The sequence below is a fragment of the Portunus trituberculatus genome, chromosome 25 (assembly GCF_017591435.1).
Source record: "Portunus trituberculatus isolate SZX2019 chromosome 25, ASM1759143v1, whole genome shotgun sequence".
In the NCBI taxonomy this organism is placed as follows: Eukaryota; Metazoa; Arthropoda; class Malacostraca; order Decapoda; family Portunidae; genus Portunus; species Portunus trituberculatus.
Window position 1 is genome coordinate 2495001 of NC_059279.1, and position 22796 is coordinate 2517796.

At 40.0% G+C, this 22796-nt stretch overlaps 3 protein-coding genes across 14 annotated transcripts in view; 2 read left to right on the plus strand and 1 right to left on the minus strand.

The window, feature by feature from the left end:
• LOC123508560 (zinc finger protein ubi-d4 B-like) overlaps positions 1–5851 on the plus strand; it is a 23784-nt gene extending 17933 nt beyond the window's left edge. For all 9 annotated transcript variants that reach the window (XM_045262316.1, XM_045262324.1, XM_045262319.1 and 6 more), the window contains one exon: positions 1–5851. This exon is cut by the window's left edge and continues 906 nt beyond it. The gene's annotated coding sequence lies outside the window, so the exon portion shown is untranslated.
• A 112-nt stretch (positions 5852–5963) lies between these two features.
• Positions 5964–10127, minus strand: LOC123508562 (borealin-like). Its single transcript, XM_045262325.1, has 7 exons — positions 9971–10127; positions 8698–8865; positions 8108–8241; positions 7767–7941; positions 7557–7651; positions 7239–7439; positions 5964–7062 (listed from the first exon to the last, which is right to left on the minus strand). Exons 2-7 carry the CDS (start codon positions 8834–8836, stop codon positions 6964–6966), a joined length of 843 nt encoding a protein of 280 aa, XP_045118260.1. The 5' UTR covers positions 8837–8865; positions 9971–10127; the 3' UTR covers positions 5964–6963.
• Positions 10128–15757: 5630 nt separating this feature from the next.
• LOC123508783 (ribonuclease P protein subunit p40-like) lies at positions 15758–22672 on the plus strand. 4 transcript variants are annotated; one of them, XM_045262694.1, is made up of 8 exons: positions 15758–16090; positions 19857–20033; positions 20318–20433; positions 20606–20773; positions 20896–21018; positions 21332–21545; positions 22002–22133; positions 22442–22672. In XM_045262694.1, exons 2-8 carry the CDS (start codon positions 19954–19956, stop codon positions 22662–22664), a joined length of 1056 nt encoding a protein of 351 aa, XP_045118629.1. In that variant the 5' UTR covers positions 15758–16090; positions 19857–19953; the 3' UTR covers positions 22665–22672. The 4 variants fall into 4 exon arrangements, with proteins under 4 accessions (XP_045118629.1, XP_045118627.1, XP_045118630.1 ...); XM_045262692.1 differs by having other exon boundaries at positions 15760–16090; positions 20289–20433; XM_045262695.1 differs by lacking the exon at positions 15758–16090 and adding an exon at positions 18516–18809.
• Positions 22673–22796: the final 124 nt, after the last annotated feature.

Genomic DNA, 22796 nt, shown 5'->3' on the forward strand with positions numbered 1-22796 from the left:
GATTATGTCTCTGAGAGTGTTGATGCTGTACCTTTACTGATCCATGCAGCATGTTGAGTGTCTCCTAGTGAGTGTGTGGAAGACCTTAGTTTTATTCCCCACCTGATTTTGTCTCCTTTTGGACACAGCCATGCAGATATTAAGCAATATTTTTTTCTGACAAATTTTCAAAACAGTTGCAAAAAGTTATAATACTTAGAAAAATATTGTGGAAGGGTGGGTGTATGATGTCCTGTTTCAGAATAACATTGCACGTGAAGATGCTGAGAAAGATACATGTAGTGTCAAAGATAAGAGAGTGAAGTTAGTACAAGAAATTAGGTCAAGAATACCCTTGTGTATCCATAAGTTTTCAGTAGCTTCTTTGGTGCAGAAATGCAACAAGAATTCTGAATGATACTACCAATGCTTTAGGATTTTTTAAATTGTACATATATATCCACAAAGGCATATTAATATTAGATTATAGAGTTATTAGCCAGAGTTTAAGCTCTAATGTGAATGATGAAGCCTGGAGTGTTGTGTGTGACTGTAGTAGTGATGATGAAAGGCTGACGTGATGTGCTGGTGGTGGGCGGTGGTGTTAGGCTCCCCATTCACCAGGTGCACTAAGGAGGGAGGTGGCAGCATGCTTTAGTATGAGAGAGTGAAAGTCATGTTATCAAGAAACTTAATGGTATCTTCAACATTCTAGCTTGATAATTTAGTTTGTTTGTAATGTTACTGGAAATTAGAAGTGGCCTTTGTACTGCAGTGGAGAGGGTGGAGCTGCTGAGGAGGAAGTATAATGTAGAAAATGGACCAGCGTGGATGTTGGACAGATGTTTCTCAACTTTTATAAGGTTTTCATTTCTGGAGACATGATCAAAGTTGGGTTGTGACAAAACTGTTGAATATTCATGTCCCCAAGTCAGAGCAGTATAAGCATAACCACATTGTAAAGAATTAGTGTGGCGCACCATTTCATATTCAGTTAGTTCTACAAATAATGTGTGGAACTTGAGTTTGTGAGAGCCGGGCAGTGAACCTTTGGATGAAACAAGGTAGTTGGTTCAGGGCTTCTCTAGACACTTGCCCAAAAACTTCTTTAATACCTGATGAGGTGCACTTATTTTCTTCATAATTTCTAGGAAAGTGTCACATTTTGAAAGGTGAAGGTAGTGTTTAACTTTTGTGGTTAACAGGTCAAGTGGATGTCCTGTGATGGTACATCAACACTTCCCTGTTACAGGGATACTAATTGTATCAGTATGGTGTGCAAAAAAGTATGTATATAAATTTATTGATCTACATAATAATAAGTAAAAGTCAAGGAGGATGGACATGATCTAGGTTTGGCTCAAGGATGACTGGTTTTGTGAATGTTTTGTGTATATATATATATATATATATATATATATATATATATATATATATATATATATATATATATATATATATATATATATATATATATATATATATATATATATATATATATATATATATATATATATATATATATATATATATAACTCAAGCAATCCATATGGCTGTTCAACATCAGTCCTGAACTAGACAGCAAACACATGTCTCTGCCTCCAGTGAGTGAAGTCATTCTGATGTTGCTGCTGTACTAACAAAATGAGATGAATAGATGAGATAAATAATCAAATGTGAAGTGACAGCAACACTATGAATGAAATTGATATTTTTGTGCAAAGGTAGAATATTCATGGGATATCTTAAAATAGCTCTGAGATGCTGTGAAACTTTGTGCATCATTGTAGACCAAAAAGTTAATTATGGTGTAATGATAAAGTAGAAATTGTGAATCCTGTGCCTCAATCATTGATGGGTTAATGAGCATGAAAGACAACACAGTAAGTAACACTGAGTAAGCCTATGCTGTGTTGCCCTAAGAGTGGTGTGCCACACAGTCATAAAGACATTACTATTTTTATGTGTCTTATTTTTATGTTGAGTTAATTCTAGACTTGCTTAGTGATGTAAAATTCAGAAACTTTATCAAAAGAAATTATGGACAAGAAATTTTCCTTGTAAACATCTGGAATTACCCGAGTTATTGCATAACATTGAGTGTGGCTGTGTGCAAGTGTACTGCCGATACTATACAGTACATGCACAGAAACAAATACACATGAACAGAAGAGAGATTGACTTTCCTCATTGAAATTGTTCTCAGAGCTGTATAAGATGAAAACTAGAGTACACAAACAACTGTAGATCGTGGTTGTTTTGGATCAGCCATATTTCACCGTGTTATGGGTGTTCTTAGAACTCCTTAAGAGTAAGAAGTTAAGGGATGACCTAGCAGCCATCCTGGTAAGCTGTGGGATGGCAGGTTGAAGGTACAAACTATACAGTATGCTCTCATAAGGTTGTTGATAGTGTAGATCAATATTATGTAAGTTTGAATGGACACCAACAAACAGACAGTCAACACAACCATTCTAAGTAGGACAGTTTTGTGTGCATCTCTTGCCACTTAGTCATTTTGGTTCAACAAGGAAAGGATTTTTTTGTGTGATTATCAGGTTTTGTTGATGGCGCTGGAAGTGAATGATTCACTTGCAGGGTGTGAATGTGCTTGCTTGGATATCTGCCGACTCATGGAATGAGTAAAGGCTCTAATGAATGAATCAGAAGGCAAGCAGTGTGTCAGATAAACAGTGAGAAGTGAGAAGTTTGATGGAATGTAGACTGAAATGTGCATAAACTTTGAAAATAAATGTCAGAGGTTATTGTTTATGATTGTGGTTTGGTATGGAAAGAGGATTAAGTCAGTGGATATGTATGTGGTGTTATGTGGTGCTTGACTAAAATTGGAGAGTGTTGCTGATGCATCTTTCCTGGTGTAAGGAGTAATGGTGCCTGTACATGAAGTGGAGAGAAAAATTGAAGAGATTAATATATACTGTGTGTATGTGTGCATGTTGGAGTGAAATATGAAAAAAAGATGAGGTAATGTTAGTCTTGTAAAGCCATTCTTTGTGAAAATGAGATCTTACAAAATTCAGGACCCAGTTGACTAACTTGTTCTAAAGAGTGTGAAGTCAGTCATGAACAATGAATGGTAGATGTGGAGTTTTTATGTTATTTATTTGGGATTTTATGAGAGTGACAAGAAGAGCCTTGCAGTTTCTTGAAAAAAGTACAGAAGACAGTGTGACAAATTGGTTTTCACATAAGATAGAGAGGGAAACATACGGAGTCATCAAAGGGTGAGCAGCTTGTGTCAGAAGCATTCCTCTCTCTCCACAGTGCTGGGAGGAAGGGAAAGGCAGACCAGGAATGAATTGATTTTGCTTACTGATCTGTGGTGTGTGTGTGTGTGTGTGATGGCATGGAGAGATAAGCATAATTTTTTACTGTTTTTGTTGTGTAGAAGCCGCATAATGTTTGGTAGACAGCCCAGCAGAGTAGTCTTTCTGTACAAGTTGACTCCCCTTTTGTTACAAAGGTGAGAGGAGGTTTGGCCAAGTGTGGGTGTGTTCTGTTCTGTGTTCAATATAACTGATGCCTGGTTTTATAAAGACATCATAGCTATATATATCCTTCTTGCTGTAGTTGTTATGATTTTACATTACTAAGTTGAAAGTGCATTGTTAGGCATGTTCTATATTCAATGGCCAAACAAGATATTTAACAACCAGACCAGGCAGGCTGCAATGGTGTGTGTCTAGCCTCCAACCTGGACAGATATAGTGTCCTGGTTGTTTGTCTGGTCTTAGTGTTGACATCCAGTTAGTTTGGATGCTTTACATTGTGCAATGATCATTAATGTTCCAGATGTGATGTGGGGGAGCTGTGGCCCTTCCATTGTGTGATGGCGGAGGGCCACAGTACGCCAAAAAAATGTATTTTTGTCATGATATTTAATTCCATGTTTATTGATATGAAGACGTTTATGTAGTATATATATCGTAGAGACTCTATTTGCTTTCAGTTTTTGTCATCAGCTTAAGTTCTAGGCAGCAGAATATGCAATCATTGCCACCAAGGATGCATGTGTAGCAGCGCTTCCTAATACCAACAGGAGAGAAGACACGCTGTCATGCCAGCCAGACCACAAGTGGACTTACCGTTGAAGTACAACATTACTATTTTTGGAGATTTCAGTGTTCTAAATTTTCCATGTTTCATGGTGTGAATAGTATATTAATTTTAATGTTTTCATTCAAGTTACAATTTGTATGTTATTGTTGATGAGATTAACAGTTCTAGTTGAGGCTTCAGATCCTATATGCCTTCATTAATTATTGATGTATTCTGCTGTTAAGAACTATAGCTCAAGACATGTTGTTAATTTTTGTTGTATTTTATGAATCTTCCAAGGTGTTTCTCACCCCACAAGGGTCTGTGGGGTCTCCCATGGCTTGTTTCTCCCTAGATGAGAAGAGAGAAAATTCCAGAAAATAGAAGAGATGATAACAATGGCCATTGGTGTACAAACATTTCTTTGCTTGATAATGGACTTTGAAGAATAATTATATACATTTTTCCAGTAATGAAGACAAGTGTTTATGTAATATGTATTGAAGCATCATCACTTATTGGTAGGTAATGCTTCTCCATCCTCCACAGATCCGGGGTGATGCACCTTATATCTTCTTTTTCTTTTGTCTTATTGAGGAATGTTGAAATTTTATTGTCTTTCTCAATATGTTTCTGGCTCCCAATTGTTGCAATAGAAGTGAATTCAACACACAAGTTGAATGACACAAGGCTCGTGTACTGGAATCTTCAAGTTTTCATGTCTTTTTGCAAACCAATTAACAGGCACCACAGCACTATAACTCTTAAGCTTTGATTGTAGTTAGATCCATAAGTGAAGCCTCAGCCACAGTGTCCACAACTGTTACTGTTACAGGCAGTCGTGTAGGTTATGAAAGCAGGGGTCACTTGTCCATTGCACCAACACTGTTCCTCACTCATCACTACATACCTGCTTAAATGACACTATAATACTCCATTTGATTTCACTTAAGTGGAAAAGTACAAAACCAAGGCAGTAATATGTAAGTTTCAAACACTTTTTTCTTAACCTTGGTTTTCAAGCAGTGTATGAAATTTTAATCCTGTTTAATAGATTCTAATTAGTGTGCAGAGGGAGAGTGTGTGCACCTAATTCAATTATGCCTTTAAAAACCTGCAAGGTACATAATTTTCTAAGGTGAATCATTAAGTAGTGATTTGAGTGAAGCAAGTAGTGATGGCAGAGTTCTTATTGGCCAAGTGACCCATTGCTTGAATTTATCACCTGTACACATTGCTTTCTTTAATGTTTCATCTTGGAGTAAGGAACTGCTGCCTCAATCCACGACAGTACTGATCTTTCACAAGTAATCACTCAGCCATCTCTTACAAGTTGCCACCCAGTTCTCTCACTCTTGCCCTTACCTAAAGAAATCGTCCTGGACCCAGCAATACTTACATAGATACTTATACCAATGTTTCTTCAAGGCCTGCTTTGTTATATCATGTAGAAAGTACTGTGAAATGATTTTTAAATCATATGTTGCTATTAACAGAGTAATAGTTTTCTCCATTTGTTCTTTTACTCTGTAGAACATGCCAAATGTTAATTTATCAGCAGTAAGATAGTACAGCTGGTTCCTTGTTCCAACCAATCTGATCCCCAGCCACCTCTGTGCCTCCCCTAAAGGGCTGCAGGGGTTTTGAGCCATCAGTGGCCTAAGATGTGGCCTTGAGAGCAGCCTTTGGGGTGAGGCTCAGAGACTGCTTATGAGAGAAAAAATTACTTCCTGGCTATTTTAGTTCTTGTTCATGGAAATTGTGCAGCGTCATAATTGTTGATGTAATGATAATAAAAATCATCTGTAATTTAGAAATGTTTGTGTTTCCCAGATTGCTAAGAATTATACAGGTGTGTGATGGCTGGGATGCCATGCTGGGGAAGCAATGATGCACTTTTGGATCTAGTCAAATAATACTTCAAATTTATGAATACATACATATATTTTGACTCTTGTCTACTATCAAAATAAGAATTACATAACTGTTCTTAACTAAGATTAACTAAATCTATCTCATAAATGGTTAGTGCACAGAGATCTATAAAATTACTATCTTTACATATAAGGCCGAGATCTCCCTTAAAAAGGAGTAAGTAGCCCATGCAAGATGTCACACATGCCTCATTGTGTGAATAAAACTGTAGAAGGGATCTTCAGTCCCTACTCTGTTCCTTTCAACTTGCCTTTTATAATGTATTAATACAACAGACTCACATCCCCTCAAAGAGGAAGAGCCAAGATGTGACACACACACACATGCATGTGCAAACACACACACACACACACACACACACACACACACACACACACACACACACACACACACACTAACATCCGCTCAAAGAGAAATGTGGTGTGCATGTGCATGGGTGCACATGCACACACACACATGGTAAACAGGCTAGCAGTTCTCTTAGCCTAACCAGAGTGCAGTTGGGCTATACTTCCCTTACTGCAAGAGCATGAAAATAAGTAAAAACAAGAATATGCATAAATAATGGAATTTGGATATTGTTATGATGGAAAGGAGTCCTGGGTAAGTAGTGGACAGATGGAGAAGGGTTGCCAAGAGCTTGATTTGATAGCCTGGTTGTGATGTTTTACATGGTCTTATTCATCTTAACTGTATCCCAAGGGATCTAGGGAAGCTATGATGAAAATGACAAAATAAATATGGATAAAATAAATGTACTGCTTCTGTGTCTTGTTCTGTTGGTTAATTTTAAATTCCTGAGGGAAAGGCTATCAACTCTCTATCCTCACCTCATAAAGTCATCTTTTATAGCACACAGGAAGTACACAGATATGGACTCTGATCTGTTACATCTCAGGGTCACAAAACACACACATGCCAGCCAAGCAGCATTACAGATCGCTCTCCATGGATCATCCTGTGACACACAAGTACATAACAAGAAAACATCTACGCATTGAGCATGTCTCCAACTTTTTGGTGAAATTCCCTAAGTTTTAACCTCATATTTTCATCCATTTCCTCTACCTTCAGCTTTTCTATCCAGTCCTGGAATATGAAAATAATTATATCAATTAGATATCAACTCAACAATACTTACAATTAAAAAGCAAGAGAAAAGCAACAAGAGGCATATAAGATATAATCAATGAGCAAGGATTGAAACAATAATCAGTAATACTCAAGGAAGGCAATTTATCCAAAGATAATCTCAACATCCTCACCTCAACATTTTCCTCAATAATGTGTGGAGGGGAGACCTGCAGAGGAGAGCCTTTGAGAGAGATGGCAACCTCTCCCATTAGTGGCTTCCTCTTGATGGTGCCTAATGGGAGTGGGGTGCGGGGGTCAAACTTGGGAGTGATGAACAGGTGGGAGGAGAAATTTGCAGGAATGCCACTGTTCATGGGTGTGGCTTGTGGCTCCTGGAAGGGGAATGACAATTATTATCTTTACTAGTGCTAATATTCTCTATTCTTTTCAATCAGTAACATGAATGAACAAAGGTACAAGAGTGAGTTACATCTACCCACTATACTGACCAGAGCCTTGGTGCGTTGTGGTCTTGTACTTGGAGGAGGCATATTCTCACTCTGGCTGGAAGCTAAGATCGCTCTTTGTCGAGCCCTTTGTGATGCTGTTGGACACAACGGCAACATTAGGTATGCATCATCACCATTAATCTCATTCCATTACATGAAGTATGTTGGACAAAATAAATTCCTAAGACTGCAATTCTACAAAGAACCTACTTCTTGTTGCTGTTGAGGGAGGTAATAAGGCCACATCTTCATTGTCAGACTGCTGTGGTTCTTTCTTTTTGGGTTTCCGTCCTCGCTTCTTGGCAACTGATTGAATTATACTGTCCGCAGAACTGAGGATGTCGATCACACTGTCTTTTACCACACCAGTTGTTTTGGTATCGTCCTGTCAAAATATATGTTAGATGTTATAATATGCACAGTTTAAGAGATGTTGAATATTGAATTGTATGAGAGAGAGAGAGAGAGAGAGAGAGAGAGAGAGAGAGAGAGAGAGAGAGAGAGAGAGAGAGAGAGAGAGAGAGAGAGAGAGAGAGAGAGAGTGTACTCACCTGTTGTATGTAGTCTACCCATAGCTTGTTGCGTGTGGCCTCTGGGTAAGACATGAGGTCCATTTTGAAAAGCTGCTGGATGCTGTCTTCAATAATTTGTATCTCTGCTTCCATCTTTTTTATTCGTGTCTCCACTGTGAAGATATAAACATATAGTTACTAAGATGAAAGAATGCTTATTCATTAGTGATGACGATGTTATGTTACGTTATGAGTAGCAATACTATGATTTAAAACTACAAAATGCCTCAGAATAAGAACTTAATTATTTGAAATGCTGAAATAAAGGAGGTATGATGTAACTGTATAGTGGAGTTGTCTGTGGATCTGAACTAGAAAACACTTAATAATTTTTCATATAGTGTGTGGATTTTTCTATTATTTACTCATATGTAGTGAGATTACAGAACAAAATCCAGAATCAGTAAACATCAAAAGAAATGATAAAACTGTAAGATTCAAGACATTTTCCTCCATAACACAAAAGACATAAAAAAAAAAAAAAAAAAAAGAAAACCCACAAGCCCAAGAAAAAAGTAGGAAACGTGTGAAGAAAATAGCAATGTAGTGAACTTCCCAACAATAGTTACCCTCAAAATCAAAGTCCCTCAATAGCAGCTTCATCTTTTCCTTGCGCTTTTCCTGGTTCATCTCGGCCTCAGTGATTGGCTCATTTGGCAGTTTGGGTGGGGCCCGGCTCGGCACACGCGAGGCTTTCCTTCGGGGCATGGCGGTGGTCAGGGTTGGTTTCCACTGGCCTAGGGAAAGAAAGCTCAAATTGAAGTTCTTTTTTCATATGAGAGAGAGAGAGAGAGAGAGAGAGAGAGAGAGAGAGAGAGAGAGAGAGAGAGAGAGAGAGAGAGAGAGAGAGAGAGAGAGAGAGAGATGCAACTCATTAGAAAAAAAGAAAAAGAAAAAAACATTTAAAATTAAAGGATGTCTTAAAAACCTTCCTCTAAAGATTTCAAGTCATGGGAGGGAAAATACAGAAGCAGACAGGGAGTTCCAGTTTACCAGAGCAATGAATATTACGACTCCAACTCATTGGGATGAGCATCACTATCATCATTATCCTTTTCTCCTATTCTGTCCATTCTACTAATTCAAGAGTTAACCAAAACCTTTAATTTTCATGACTTTTCTGGCAAACTGGAACTTTATGTCAGAGAAGTTTTTAATCCCTTCAGTGCTGGGACGCATTTTTACCATGAATTTTGAGTATGATTGGACGCTTTATTTAGATTAGGGAGTGTCTATGGAGGTCAAATTGATGGCTAGTCTTCACTACTTTAATCCCTACATAAGGAACTGAAGCTGTAAAAAATCACCAAACAGTAAGCACAATATATATGAAAATGCAATATATGACTGAAGGGGTTAAAGAAGTATCAAGAGATTAAATTAGCCCACTTTTTATAACACTTCAATGATCATCTTATAAGGTCTTCATTTTTATTCTTTTGTGTGTGCTTCTGGTTAAACTCTCTTAACATATAAAGAGAATCAATGAATCAAAATGCATAAACAGATAACACTACTAATAAGTATAACCAATAAAAGGCCGAGAAGGGACAGGCGTTTATCAGCTTGCCTCGGGTATTATGGAAGCAACCTTAACCTAATGATTCCCAAACATACAATTTCTGGCCAAAACAAGATGCCTATACAAATCACCTAACACACAATGAAGGGAGCCGCAGTGAAACAATAAAATGAATCAAAGCCAAAGTCAGACATCAGGTGAAGCGAAGACAACTATGCTAGCTCAATATTCTACTCCACTCGACAACTTTCGGCAAGAGGAAGGAAGACAGTACTCATATTATTCCCTCATTCCTCCACTCCACATGCAGCCTGCCTCACCTGCCACACGAGAACCACGGCTAATGTGAAGTGGAAGCCGCTATGAGATCCAGGATGGCGAATTAAGGCCGAAAATTGAACACCAGGAGAATGACCTCCACTCCGCGCCTTGGAGGTTTGTTTTGAATCCGTGACGCCAAACAAGTGACGCGCGAGTCGCCACAACCCCACAGACCACAGACCAAAGCCCACAGCCCCGCACGGACAGGAAGAAATGTAATGCTGGGAAATACAAAAATCAAATAGTAAAGCAAATTAAATAAACGTGAGAAGAACAGCGAAACAAGAATATGTGCAGGATCTAATCAAACATTCTCTCTCTCTCTCTCTCTCTCTCTCTCTCTCATTATGTTGAGCGTAGTATTAAGGACTTTGTAAATAATATAGCATTATCAACGATCTCGTGCAAGGCTGTGCTGATGGCAGTCCTAGCTGTCTTCATTATGAGCGTGTCTCCCAAGACAGTGATTACACTTATAGGAGGCACGTACTGCACATCCCAGAATGTTGTGGCCATGAGGCAGGTAAGCATTACTGGGAGTTCGGTCACGTCACTCCCCTGCGGTAAACTGTACACTGTAAGTGTGCACTGTGCATTTCACGAAGCAGTTTTTCTACCAGTATTTCAAACAAAAGTGACATCTGCCATCCTTTTTTAAGTGGTACCTAGTTGTCATTAGCTACAGGTGCCTCTGACGCATGGTACAATAAGGATAAAAAAGTTATTGTACCATGCCTCTGACGTATCAGCTTGCCTGCGATCCACACTCCACCTTCCCGTCTGTCCCCCACTCCGTCTCCTCCCCCATGTTCCTCATATCTCCGCCTCCACCCCCCTCCCACCCTCTCTATCTATCTATCTCTCGCGTCGCTCCGCTCAGTACCTATCAGCTGAGACACTCGCCTATTTATTCTTTATTCTTTAGTCTGTCTCCATTCCACCTAATATTTTTCCAGCCATGGATTGCTGTGTGAGCCTGGAAAGCTTGTATCCCGGAGTAACAGTTTGTAAGCTCTCAGCCCAGAAACTACGGCAAAGGGATTAATTAGTGCCTTTAAGCGTTTCTCAAGAACTGAACGAGATTATTACACTGCTGTGTGTGTGTGTGTGTGTGTGTGTGTGTGTGTGTGTGTGTGTGTGTGTAATTCACTGTTTGATCTGCTGCAGTCTCTGACGAGACAGCCAGACGTTACCCTACGGAACGAGCTCAGAGCTCATTATTTCCGATCTTCGGATAACCCTGAGACTAGGCACACACCACACACCGGGACAACAAGGTCACAACTCCTCGATTTACATCCCGTACCTACTCACTGCTAGGTGAACAGGGGCTACACGTGAAAGGAGACACACCCAAATATCTCCACCCGGCCGGGGAATCGAACCCCGGTCCTCTGGCTTGTGAAGCCAGTGCTCTAACCACTGAGCTACCGGGCCGTGTGTGTGTGTGTGTGTGTGTGTGTGTGTGTGAGAGAGAGAGAGAGAGAGAGAGAGAGAGAGAGAGAGAGAGAGAGAGAGAGAGAGAGAGAGATTAGGAAAGGTCTAAGGCGTCCAGAATTTTAATGGCCACAGTTTTCACTATTTTAATACCCCACATGAGTTTCTGAAGCTGTATAAAGTCGTCAAATAGTTAGGCACAATGGATATGGAAACGCGTCATGGTACAGAAGGGATTAAGACAGTTTGGGATATTACATTACCTTCACTTGGCACTTGGAGCGAGGGAGGAGAGGCAAGGCAAGAACGCAACACGCCAGCCAGCCAGCCAGCCAGCCAGGGAGACACGGAGACCCCAGTGAACTATGAGTGAGGTAGAGACGAGACGGGAGAGCTAAACTAGTGGAGTGGGTAATGAGGCGACCACTGTAGCTTGGTTCACTTGGGGAGCGTTGCCCAGTTAACCAACACACACACACACACTTACTATCTGGAAGCTTTACCAAATCTCTCCACTCATTACTCCGACTTTCTCATCTGTCTGTTGTGAAGAGCTAAGAGGAATGTTGAATTAGGATTATGAGAGAGAGAGAGAGAGAGAGAGAGAGAGAGAGAGAGAGAGAGAGAGAGAGAGAGAGAGAGAGAGAGAGAGCTATTCCATTCACGTGCAGCGATACAAGTGGAAATATGTAATAGGTGAAAACAATTTGATGTGTAGGCATTGTTTTCAGTAAGATCTCAAGCACACACAGTGACTTGCATACACTTATTCATTGGGGTTAACTAGTATCAAAGCTATTTAGGGTGTGCGTTGCCGTAACCCCTTCAGTACCAGGACGCGTTTCCCTATGCATTCTGCTATTTGGTGATTTTATACAGCTTCAGAAACTTATGTGGGGGATTAAAATAGTGAAGACTCCAGCCATTAATCTTCTGACCTCCATAGACCCTTCCTAATGTCAATAAAATCGCCTAATCAAACCCAAAAATCAAGGTAAAAGAATTGCGAGGAACCTTGATTTGTTCTCGCCAGCCACTCCACGAACGACGATGGAAAGTGGAAACATGTCGGGTGAAAACAAGGCGCTGTGTTGTTACTGTTGTCGTCCATAAACTCTCAATCTATCTCTGTGGGCACTGTTGTCATTAAGATCTCCAGCACTGAATTACCGCCATGCACTCAGTTATGGGCGTCTGAGTGAGTCGAGTCTAATCCCTTAAGTGGCATTTTACGATAGTTTGTGTGTGATTAGATGATTTTGCTTACAATAAGAAGGGTCTACGGTGTCAGAGATTAATGGCCAGTTTTCACTATTTTAATCCCCACATAAGTTTGTGAAGCTGTATAAAATCATTGAGTAATAGCCAGAATAAATATGAAAACACGTCATGTTACTGCAGGGGTTAACACGGCGGGGCGAGGCGAGGCGATAGAGGCACCTTGCTTTGCTCCGGGCTATGTGTTTCCTACATATCATAGCTTCCCCTTGCTCAATAAGCGCTAAGAATAGGACACATTTCGCTATACGCTATTACTTGCAGTTTGTGTTGACAGACTAGGATAATAAAGAGGACGCCAGAGATGAAACGTATACAGAACGGTGAAATAACGACACACACACACACACACACACACAGTCTGAGTCCTATCCGAAGATCTGTCTATGTGCTCTGAGCTTGTTCCGTAATGGGGAAGGCTGGCTGGGTGACTACCGGGCGACCATAGTGAATCACACACACACACACACTAAGTACCATGAAAGAAAAGGACACACACACACACACACACACACACACACACACCTCCCCCTCCAACACCCTCCAGCTGGGAGCTGGGTGTCAGTGGTTCCAGCTGGTGGGCTCCCCATAACGAAAGATAAGGCAACACACACACACACACACACACACACACACACACAGTCTCAGTCCTATCCGAAGATCGCTCTATGAGCTCTGAGCTTGCTCCGTAATGGGGAAGGCTGGCTGGGTGACTACCGGGCGACCATAGTGAATTACACACACACACACACACACACACACACTAAGTACCATGAAAGAAAATGACACACACACACACACACACACACAGCCACCTTCCCCTCCAACACCCTCCAGCTGGGAGCTGGGTGTCAGTGGTTCCAGCTGGTGGGCTCCCTCATAACGAAAGATAAGGCAACACACACACACACACACACACACACACACACACACACACACACACACACACACACCCACACACACACACACACACACCACCCACCCTCGGGCCTGGAGCCAGGTATCGGCCTGGGTCCAGCCGGGGTGGGGGTCGGCCTCCTTGATGACGTCACATATATTCGTTACGCAAATCATTTTGAAAATGAGGATTCCCAAAAAGGCAGCTGGACACGAATGTTATAAAAATTCTGACTCGTTATCAATCGAAACTAACTTCTAAAATACAAAAACATTGCCGAGAAAAGGAATAATAAAATAGCTCAAAAATATACTAAATAAAGTATTAGAACTTCGACTTGCTTAAACACAATTTCAAAGCCCACCAATTTCATTCAACTGAATCGATAACGTTTTTCAAAAATTATGACTATCATTTCGATATATCAAAACCTGGCAACTCGCCCTATTAGAAAAATAATATTTAAAAATGACGTTGTTTACAATATTAACAGGACTACATATCATTCTTAAAGTCCACATCTTTAACTTCTCAGGAGCCTTGCACACTTTTCTCATGATAAACCATCTTTTGAAAACACAAACACTTCGCTACAACCTCAAATAAAAAATCACAGATAGCGGAGGTAAAAATTTTAGCGTATTTTGGCCCTCCCATTCAAGTCATAAACACCCTCTACATCACCGTACTTCACTCAACTCAAGCATGGAAGACACGTAAAACACTGCGAACTATCATTAGAAACCCTTAAAAGGCATTTGTGACTCGAAATAAATGAACTGAGACAAATATAAATAATAGTGGAAGTCGAGCATCTGGGACCGGCATTTTGGGCGGGAGCTGGTGATGACGTCACAGCCTGGGGCTCGTGACGTCATGGGTGGGCCCGCTTCTTCTCATTGAGCCTCCATAGCACACAAATCAGGTAATTGCGGTTATATCTCAACAACTGACATGAAAGATTAGGCCTATGGGTCCACTTCGTGACCTGTCTGGCCTGTAATTAGTGAGAGATGAGGCAAATAATGGCTGAGAGAGAGGCGGCGGGTCAGGGGATCGGTTTGTTTACGTTTTCAAGATTTGAATTATTTGGTTTTGATAAGTATGTGCAGGTGTTAGTTCACTGATATGTTGTCCTGGAGGTCATTTCTTTGGTGTTAGTAGTGGTTAGTGAGTGTCTGCCTAGCTGGTGTCTCCTATAGATCTGTGTCATGACTGTGTACCTATGGTGTATAAAGGCTCACAATGACCTAATAGCTGGATAAATTACCTTTAGTAAATGCATTGAAACTTATAAACACTTGAAAACCATTTCGTTGACTACTTAATACTGTGTAAAATACAAGTCTATGAAGTCACACTTATTCTTGTGGCCCTCATATGTGTAGAGAGAACAGTTCGTAGACATCACTGCATCAGTTGCTGAATTTGTTTTATACTCACAGATACTCACAGGCGACTCCTGGAAGAGGTCGATTCAGGCCTGTGACTCCAGCTATGAATTACATTTTCTAGATCTTGTGGTCATGTGGTCAAACTTGTAATCGAGGCTCCCTATTTTTTCAGTATAATTAAACCTTTGCTCTTCATTTTTCCATGAATCGTCTAATTTTCTTTCAAACTCTCGAACTGATTTATCAATTATCACACTGTCTGGGAGGCTGTTTCAGTTATTCACCACCCTATTACAAAAGGAATACTTTCTGATGTCTAATCTTGCTCTTTGCTCGTTTATTAAATATTTCCTTTCCATGACCACAAGTTTGTAAGCCTTCCTGCATTTTAAACAAGCCTTCACATACATCTTTGTCATACACTCCACTGATCATTTTAAAGGTTTCCACCATATCTCCTCTTGACCTCCTATATGGTAGTGTCATCACAGAACATCTATAGTTCCTAAAATGGATTGCTTATCCTTCCAGCATCCCAGATTACCACAAATCTCATAAATGCCAGAAATCACATGGACGGTAGCTTTACGTTCTCGCTACTCGCTAGCCCTGCGCTATGATGTACAGTATCAAGAAAGTAAAAAATAAAATGTCTTTGTACGACGAAAATTTTATGTTTTGTTTATATGTGTGGAAATTACTATTTTCGTCTTCAGAAATCGTAATATAATGTTGTTTGGCTGGGTTTCCCTTCTCGATATTTTAATGATTTAGTGGTACCGTTGGTGGGAAAAATTGGATTGTTTTTTGGGCTAAGGTTTCTTGTTGTTGAACCTGGATATGGCACGTCTGGTCAACAGGGCTCATAGAATCTATGGGATCGTCGAAGCCCGAAAACAACAACAACAACTGGTCAACTGGACAGTGTAAAGGCAACGATACACCCTGGCGGCCTCAGACGTCCACCACTCCCGGCAACCTGCTGTCCTGAGTGTTCTCCGCCTTACCTGTGCCTTCTTGAAGGCCAGCTACCACGCCTGTGATACCCACACAGGACTACCCCTGGGGTCATAGGGATCTATAGATCGTCAAGGCCATAACAACTAAAAACGGTACGGACTGTAACCGCATACTGCACCTTTGGGTCACTCAGGGCCGCCCCTACCTACACGCAGAACACGCGCAGTGGGTAGGGCTCCACGATCCATAAGGGGCCCCATTTTGCGCGGGGAAACGCATTTTGCCTTATTCTGTGCCTAATATACATTTGGGATTGGGTAGGAGAGGGAGGAGTGGCCTCAAAAATATTTTGTCGCTTAGGCCCCCATTTTGGTCAGGGACAGCTCTGGGGTCACTACTACTGACTAGAGGTTGTGACTCACAACCTTCGCGGCCCCAACATATCGCCAAGGAAAAGATTAGGTGTTTGTTTATGTATTTATTATCATCTCAGAAAATGTAGTGCATTCCAGTCTGGACTCCTTTCTTTTAATTTTTTAAATGAATTACGTACATAAATATATCATAGTACCTACATGTTTTTGTTATGGCTGTCTGTGTTCAGCTGGCAGTTTGTTCCCACGTAGCGGTCTTGTTTTTGTTGTGGTTTGTGTTAGTATGTACTATGTACATAGCTATGTAGTGTCTGTTCTGATTTTAGGTAAATTTTTACAGTTACACCAACTGCTCGCTTCAGGATGAAACTGATTTTTTTTTGGTTGATTTTAACCTGTTTTGAATGAATATGGGCTTTTTTTTTTGTTGCAAATCTGTAGTTTTTTTTTTTTTTTTTTAACCACCCCCATCTCTTATGGAAGTACAATTTTGCAATAAAAAAAACTTTTCTAGTATATTTTGACCTGTTTTGAATGAATCTGAAGTACCCTAATCTAATCCAACCCAATCCAACCTAACCTAGTTAACGTAATCTAGTTGAGGCGATGTACACCACTGATACGTCTTTCTCAGCAAAATTAACTTTACATAACACAATTAAACTAGCATAACCTGACTGGCAATGTTAAGAAATTAACATGAAGTCATTACCTCATTTTGTTTCGTAAAATCTGACGATACAATGGATATGATCGAAGTAACATCCTGCCCATTCAGACATCTTCCATAGACTGAATTGAGTGAATTCAAATAGAGTTACATTTCTCCACAAACTGCTTTGATTGGCCAGATTCATTATGTATTTTAATTGGTCAGTGGCTACATGCCTAAACAAAAGAACCAATCACTATCATTCATTTCATGCTTGTGCAAATAATGTGACAATACGCACACACAAGCAAACGGGAGCGCGACGTTTCGTACCCACGACGATTCGTACACAAGTAAAAACGATGTTTCGTGCACAAGGAAAACGATGTTTCGTACACAAGAATAACGATGATTCGTACACTCGGAAAACAATTGCTATGTTCAGGTAGTCGACCACTCCTAGTGTTTACTACATGTAATTTCTTATAAGTAATTGTGTAGATGAAATGGTAGTTTACTTGAATGGTTGTACGTTTTAAAGTCTTAAATGGTCGTACGTTTTAAAGTCTTAATGAGAGTTGTTGACTCTTTCAATAATATAGTTATTAAAAACAATTTGAATACCAAAGTAATTGCTCTACCAACTCTGAGTAGGTCTATATATGTTACAGTCATTAACTAAATCCAGACAATATGGATGCATTCCGCGGGGCCAACAACTGTTCACTGTTAACTAACAGTGACCGGAACGAATTCGTCTGAGGCTGCTAACAGGTTTCCTGGTGTAGCACATAATTACTTGCTGCATAGCTCTTGATGACGCTCAATGTCTTTCTATGAAGTAAATAGCCAATTGCAGCTGACACACTTGTAAAAAGATGGCAGGGTTCCCTCTTCCAAGGTTAGTTTACAAACAAAACAGCTGACAGGGAGGAGCTAACACCTACCCGAGCAGCTAGCTGCTCCGAGCTAACTGTTAGCACTTGTCAATTTATAAATCAGTTAAAAATTGCAAACAGTTTACAAAATGACTAAAGTTTTGGGAGGTTTTCTTGGCATATTGACTGAAATGAATCCTGGTATGGGAAAGATCACAAATCTTCAAAGCCAGAGCTCAAACAGCTAAGCTATTGTGCCCCAACAACATGAATTTCCTTTATTATTCCTCATAATAGTATAAATCTCTCTCTCTCTCTCTCTCTCTCTCTCTCTCTCTCTCTCTCTCTCTCTCTCTCTCTCTCTCTCTGTGTGTGTGTGTGTGTGTGTGTGTGTATGAAACGCACCCTGTTAAAGGTACGAAACGTCGTTCTGCATGTGTAAGAAACGTCGTATTTGTGTATTAAACGACGTGGTTACGAAACGACGCTAACCCCAAGCAAACACATGCAATGGCGTTTCTCAGTGGCTGGCAGTCCATCACACAGGCGAGTGTTGCTCGCTTACCTCAAAAAGTGGTAAATTTAAAAAGAATTTTATGAATGTTATAAACAATTTACAATGGGTATGTATGGGTTCAAATTACTCAGAATGAAAAGCTCTATAAGATGAGAAGGGTAACAAATGCCCTGTTGCTGTTGGTGTAAGAGTAAAATGATACCTGATTTTTTATTAGTTATGCTTTGTGTTTTGTTTTAATCTGTGTTATTATTGTATTTTATTACATGTTATGTTTATACATTAAAGTGATCTCAATGGCAGGAGGAAGATCATCAAAAAATTCCTGTGTTCCTTGTGCCACTAGTGGCAAATCTATGAGAGGTAATTCGATTGCTTGTGATTTGTGTAATGAATGGCACTGAGACCTGTACAGCACTGGTCTGCCTGCCACCATTATTGCTGCCCAAGGTAAGAACATCACGTCTGTTTGCCATAAGTGTGAGTTGAATGACTTTCTTATTTCATCAGGAAATACTGTTCAACTGAATACCCTGACAGTAAAAAAGTTATTTCAGATAATGGCTGATCTCATCAGTCAGGTCAAGGCCTTGGCTGCTGAGGTTAAGGAGCATAAGAGTGCACTTCCTACCAGTATTGGTGGTGTTCAAGTTACTACTCCTTGTAACCCTGCTTGTTAGCAAGTGTGGATGCATGAAGAAATGAAAAAACTATGCAATAGGGAAAAACAAAAAGATAGTATTATTATACATGGTATTTCTGCATCTGAGGTTGTAAACAAATTTAATGATATGGTTAAATACTGTTGTCTTAACATAGATATTACACTCTGATATTGTCACCTTAAACCCCACCTTGTCTGTTGCAAAATTCTTAACCATCAGCACAGATTTGACCTTGCAGCTAAATGTAAAAAGCTGGCTGGGTCATGGTTTAGTTGAATTTATATCAATAATCTCCTTTTTAAGCAAGAGTGTTGGTGACATTTTTCTGCCACTTTATACTATTGTATGATATGTTTACAGTGGGTTCTGTGGAAGTGTAGAAACAAATAATTGAAAAATAAGGAAGCGTAGCTATACTGGACCATTACCAAAATATGGACTCCTAAACCTAACTTGACCAAATTTGGGGACTGTTCTTTCCATGTCCCCGCTGTCACCTCACCTCACCTCACCTCACCTAATAGAAGTTGTGCCCCCTTGATCCCCCACATGCATTTTGTATTGTGAGTCAGAAGTAATGTCTAGGATACAAATGTAATATGCTCAGTACTCTGTGTGTTGACAGGAGCTTCACCTGTATAGGTCTGCAATTAGTGAGGCCTAAACAGGATTTTTGAAAGAGCTGCTGTGGACACATAAAAGTTGACCACCAAATAAACAGCCACAAATGTGGCTGATTATTTGGTGGTCAACATCACTACATGTGAATATTTTGTTGTTTCATTAGGAGATGCTATTGATTACATTGTCTAAACATAGTTTTACATTACAGATTACTACCTATCTAGTCAGAGGTGGCTAGCAGTCATTAGAATATAAAATGCATAATCCAGAGGTGGAGAAGCACCCGCCAGAGTGCCGTCTGTACCATGGGTGTTACCACTGGGAGCAAGTTGGCAAGGAGGCGGCCTGGCGTAAGCTGGTTGACCAACACCCATTCAATGCAAAAGTAAGAACATAAAATCAGGGAAGCTGCAAAACATCACCAGGGCTACACATGGCAATTCCTCTTTGAAACATATATACTGTAGTACCTATTTCTGCCTATCATTTTTTATCCATTTATTTGTCTAATCTCTTTCAAAGCTCCTTAATGACTTACCACTAACAATCTTAATGACCTGAATGTCATAGATATCTTTGAAATATAAATGATAATCTTTGCATCATGTTACTTATTTTTTTTTATCATTTCTTCCTTGAGATTTCCTTGTTGATGCCTGACTTACCCAGCGTTCCAGCAGATCTTCGGGAGCTACTTACACAGGACACACAGTTCTATAGAATTGATAAGCTACCTCTGCATCAGTTGTGTGCACCTGCCTTCCTGCAAGCCTTCCTGAACAAAGGTAAGGAATAGCTCTTTATCTTTTGTATCAGGGAAAGAGAGAGAGAGAGAGAGAGAGAGAGAGAGAGAGAGAGATTAATTATATTTTTTTCTGTATTCAGTAGATACAAATACAGATACTCAAACCCTGTTGTTTTAAAACGGTCATTACCACTTAGTTTTCCCTGGTGCAGGCCAGGTGTTTGGCCTGAGCTGTGACACACTGCTGGACACAGACAACAGTGCTGTTATTGCCCCTGATGGCTTGCTGAGGCTTCTGCTGAACAAATTCACCTACCAGGAGCTGGCCCTCAGTGGCTCCCTCTCTGCTGACATCCTGCGTACACCAATGGAGAAGTTTGGTGAGCTCTTGGGGCTAAGTATTCTTGTAGTCAGGATATCTTTTTAATGTTTCCAGTGTTTGCTTACTTTCTATTACTTTTGGTAATAATTTTATTCCTTGTTACATTTAACCTGTCTGCAGTGGTTGAAGTGGATCTGAAGAATCCAAACTTTTACCCGGGAAAGCCACGCTACCAGCAGGTGAAGAATGCCTTCACGCAGCTGCCTCTTGCCTTCTCCTTCTGGATCCTGTGGGTCCCAAATGGTAAGGAATGAGTCATGTTCCTTGAAAATTATTGATGTGAAAATCATAAAAATGTCAGTTAAAATTTTTGTTTCTTTTTTATAATTCACATAATGCATTTTCCCCATTTTCAGGGAAGGGAAGTATTTGAGATTTTGCTTGTAAATATGTATTTTTTATTTGTAAGGTTGTATAAAGAACATAATTATCTTACACAACTTCAAGCATCAACAAATCAACACTTGTACCTTAAGAAAACACTAATTCCAGGAGTGCAGTATTGGTATTGAAAAAATAATGGCTGCTAAGTAAACAGTTATCTCTTCTGGCTCAGATCCTGATGTTTGTCCATCCTCTATTGCCAAGTACTTCCATGACCTTGGCTACAGTGTTAGTGAGTGTGCAGCAACGCTAAGCCAGAATGTGCTGGAGAAGGCCTTCATGCCTTTCCCTGGCCCACCTGTAGAAGAGGCAGGGCTGGATGAGCAGATAGCTGAGCCAGAGGACCTTTTAGAGTGGATTGGATGTCAGACACTTGGGATAAGACTGTGAGTTTTGAGGTTTGCTAGGAAATGTTCTTGTTATTTTTGTTATGTTAACTTGTCTTTTCTTAGGGCCTGCTGTGCAGTACTAAGAGTGTAATGGACATTTGTGGTGGTGGTCTGAGCCATTCTGTTTGGGATTGCCAGTCTGGTATATTTATAGATAGATGTTAAATTGTTGGATTATTATTATTATTATTATTATTATTATTATTATTATTATTATTATTATTATTTATTTATTTATTTTATTTATTTATTTATTTTTTTTTATTAGGGATTTACATTTTCAGGGAATGCTTGTCTCGGGTTGATGAAAAGATTGACACTTGGTGATATAAGATGGGATGTATCATAAATGAATAATTCTTGTTGAGTAGGTATATTTCAGTGTAGGGAGACCGATACTTGAACTAGTGAGACAAAGCTAATGAATGTTACTTGTTACCCTCCATTACGCAGGAGTCAGAAGGAGTCGGTGCTTTCCGGCGTGGTGGAGCCAAGACATGGAACTCCTGTCAACAACCTCTGCTGTGCCCAGTCCTCCGGCTTCTTCTCTCCCAGCCTCATTCACCTCGTAATTCAGTATACCAGGTCAGTGTAAGAAAACAAGAGTTTGAAAGTTTGGTCCTGGGTTTCAAAAAAAGAAGTAAATTGATTCAAGTTTTATGAGTGAGACACAAAGATCTCATGGTGACAGCTATGGTTATCAGAGAACACCTTTAATTTTGTAAATGGAGTAAATAAATTTGACTGATATATTCCATTGTTTTTAGTATATTCTGACATTACTATATTTTCTTCTTGGACGATATGATAATTGCAAAGCTTTCATAAATGGCTGAAAGAAAAGAATTAATTTGTGGACATGTTCTAATTTTCAATGGATATTTTGTTTCCAGGTCTTGGCTGGCGCAGCGTGAAGCAACAGCTGTTCCGTGGGTGAGCCTAACTGTGTATGGCCATCCTGACTCCGCTATGTCATGGAGATGGGAGAAACCGAGCTGCTCCTCTTGGGATAACCTGTACACACTGGTGATAACGAGGGAACACCTGCTTGCCTTCATGTTGTTGGGACCTGGCAAACCTCAGAGACTCATTGTAAAGACCAATAAAAACAAATGAAGGAGCTACTTTAACGATCATTTCTTCCTCCGAGATTTTTCAAGAGGAAGGAAAGAGTTGATGGTGCCTTGGAAGATTTCTCTCCTTAGTGCTTTTGGTAAGGCTGAGATTAATTTGTCCTTGCCTTATTAC

Coding starts and splice junctions, on each gene's coding strand:
- LOC123508562 (XM_045262325.1), bottom strand. CDS start 8,836: ATGCCCCGAAGGAAAGCCTCGCGTGTGCCGAGCCGGGCCCCACCCAAA. Junction 8,242..8,697: donor GAGGGACTTTGATTTTGAGG/GTAACTATTGTT, acceptor ATATCTTCACAG/TGGAGACACGAATAAAAAAG. Junction 7,440..7,556: donor CACAACGCACCAAGGCTCTG/GTCAGTATAGTG, acceptor TTCCCCTTCCAG/GAGCCACAAGCCACACCCAT.
- LOC123508783 (XM_045262692.1), top strand. CDS start 19,905: ATGCATAATCCAGAGGTGGAGAAGCACCCGCCAGAGTGCCGTCTGTAC. Junction 20,434..20,605: donor GCAAGCCTTCCTGAACAAAG/GTAAGGAATAGC, acceptor TCCCTGGTGCAG/GCCAGGTGTTTGGCCTGAGC. Junction 20,774..20,895: donor TACACCAATGGAGAAGTTTG/GTGAGCTCTTGG, acceptor ACCTGTCTGCAG/TGGTTGAAGTGGATCTGAAG.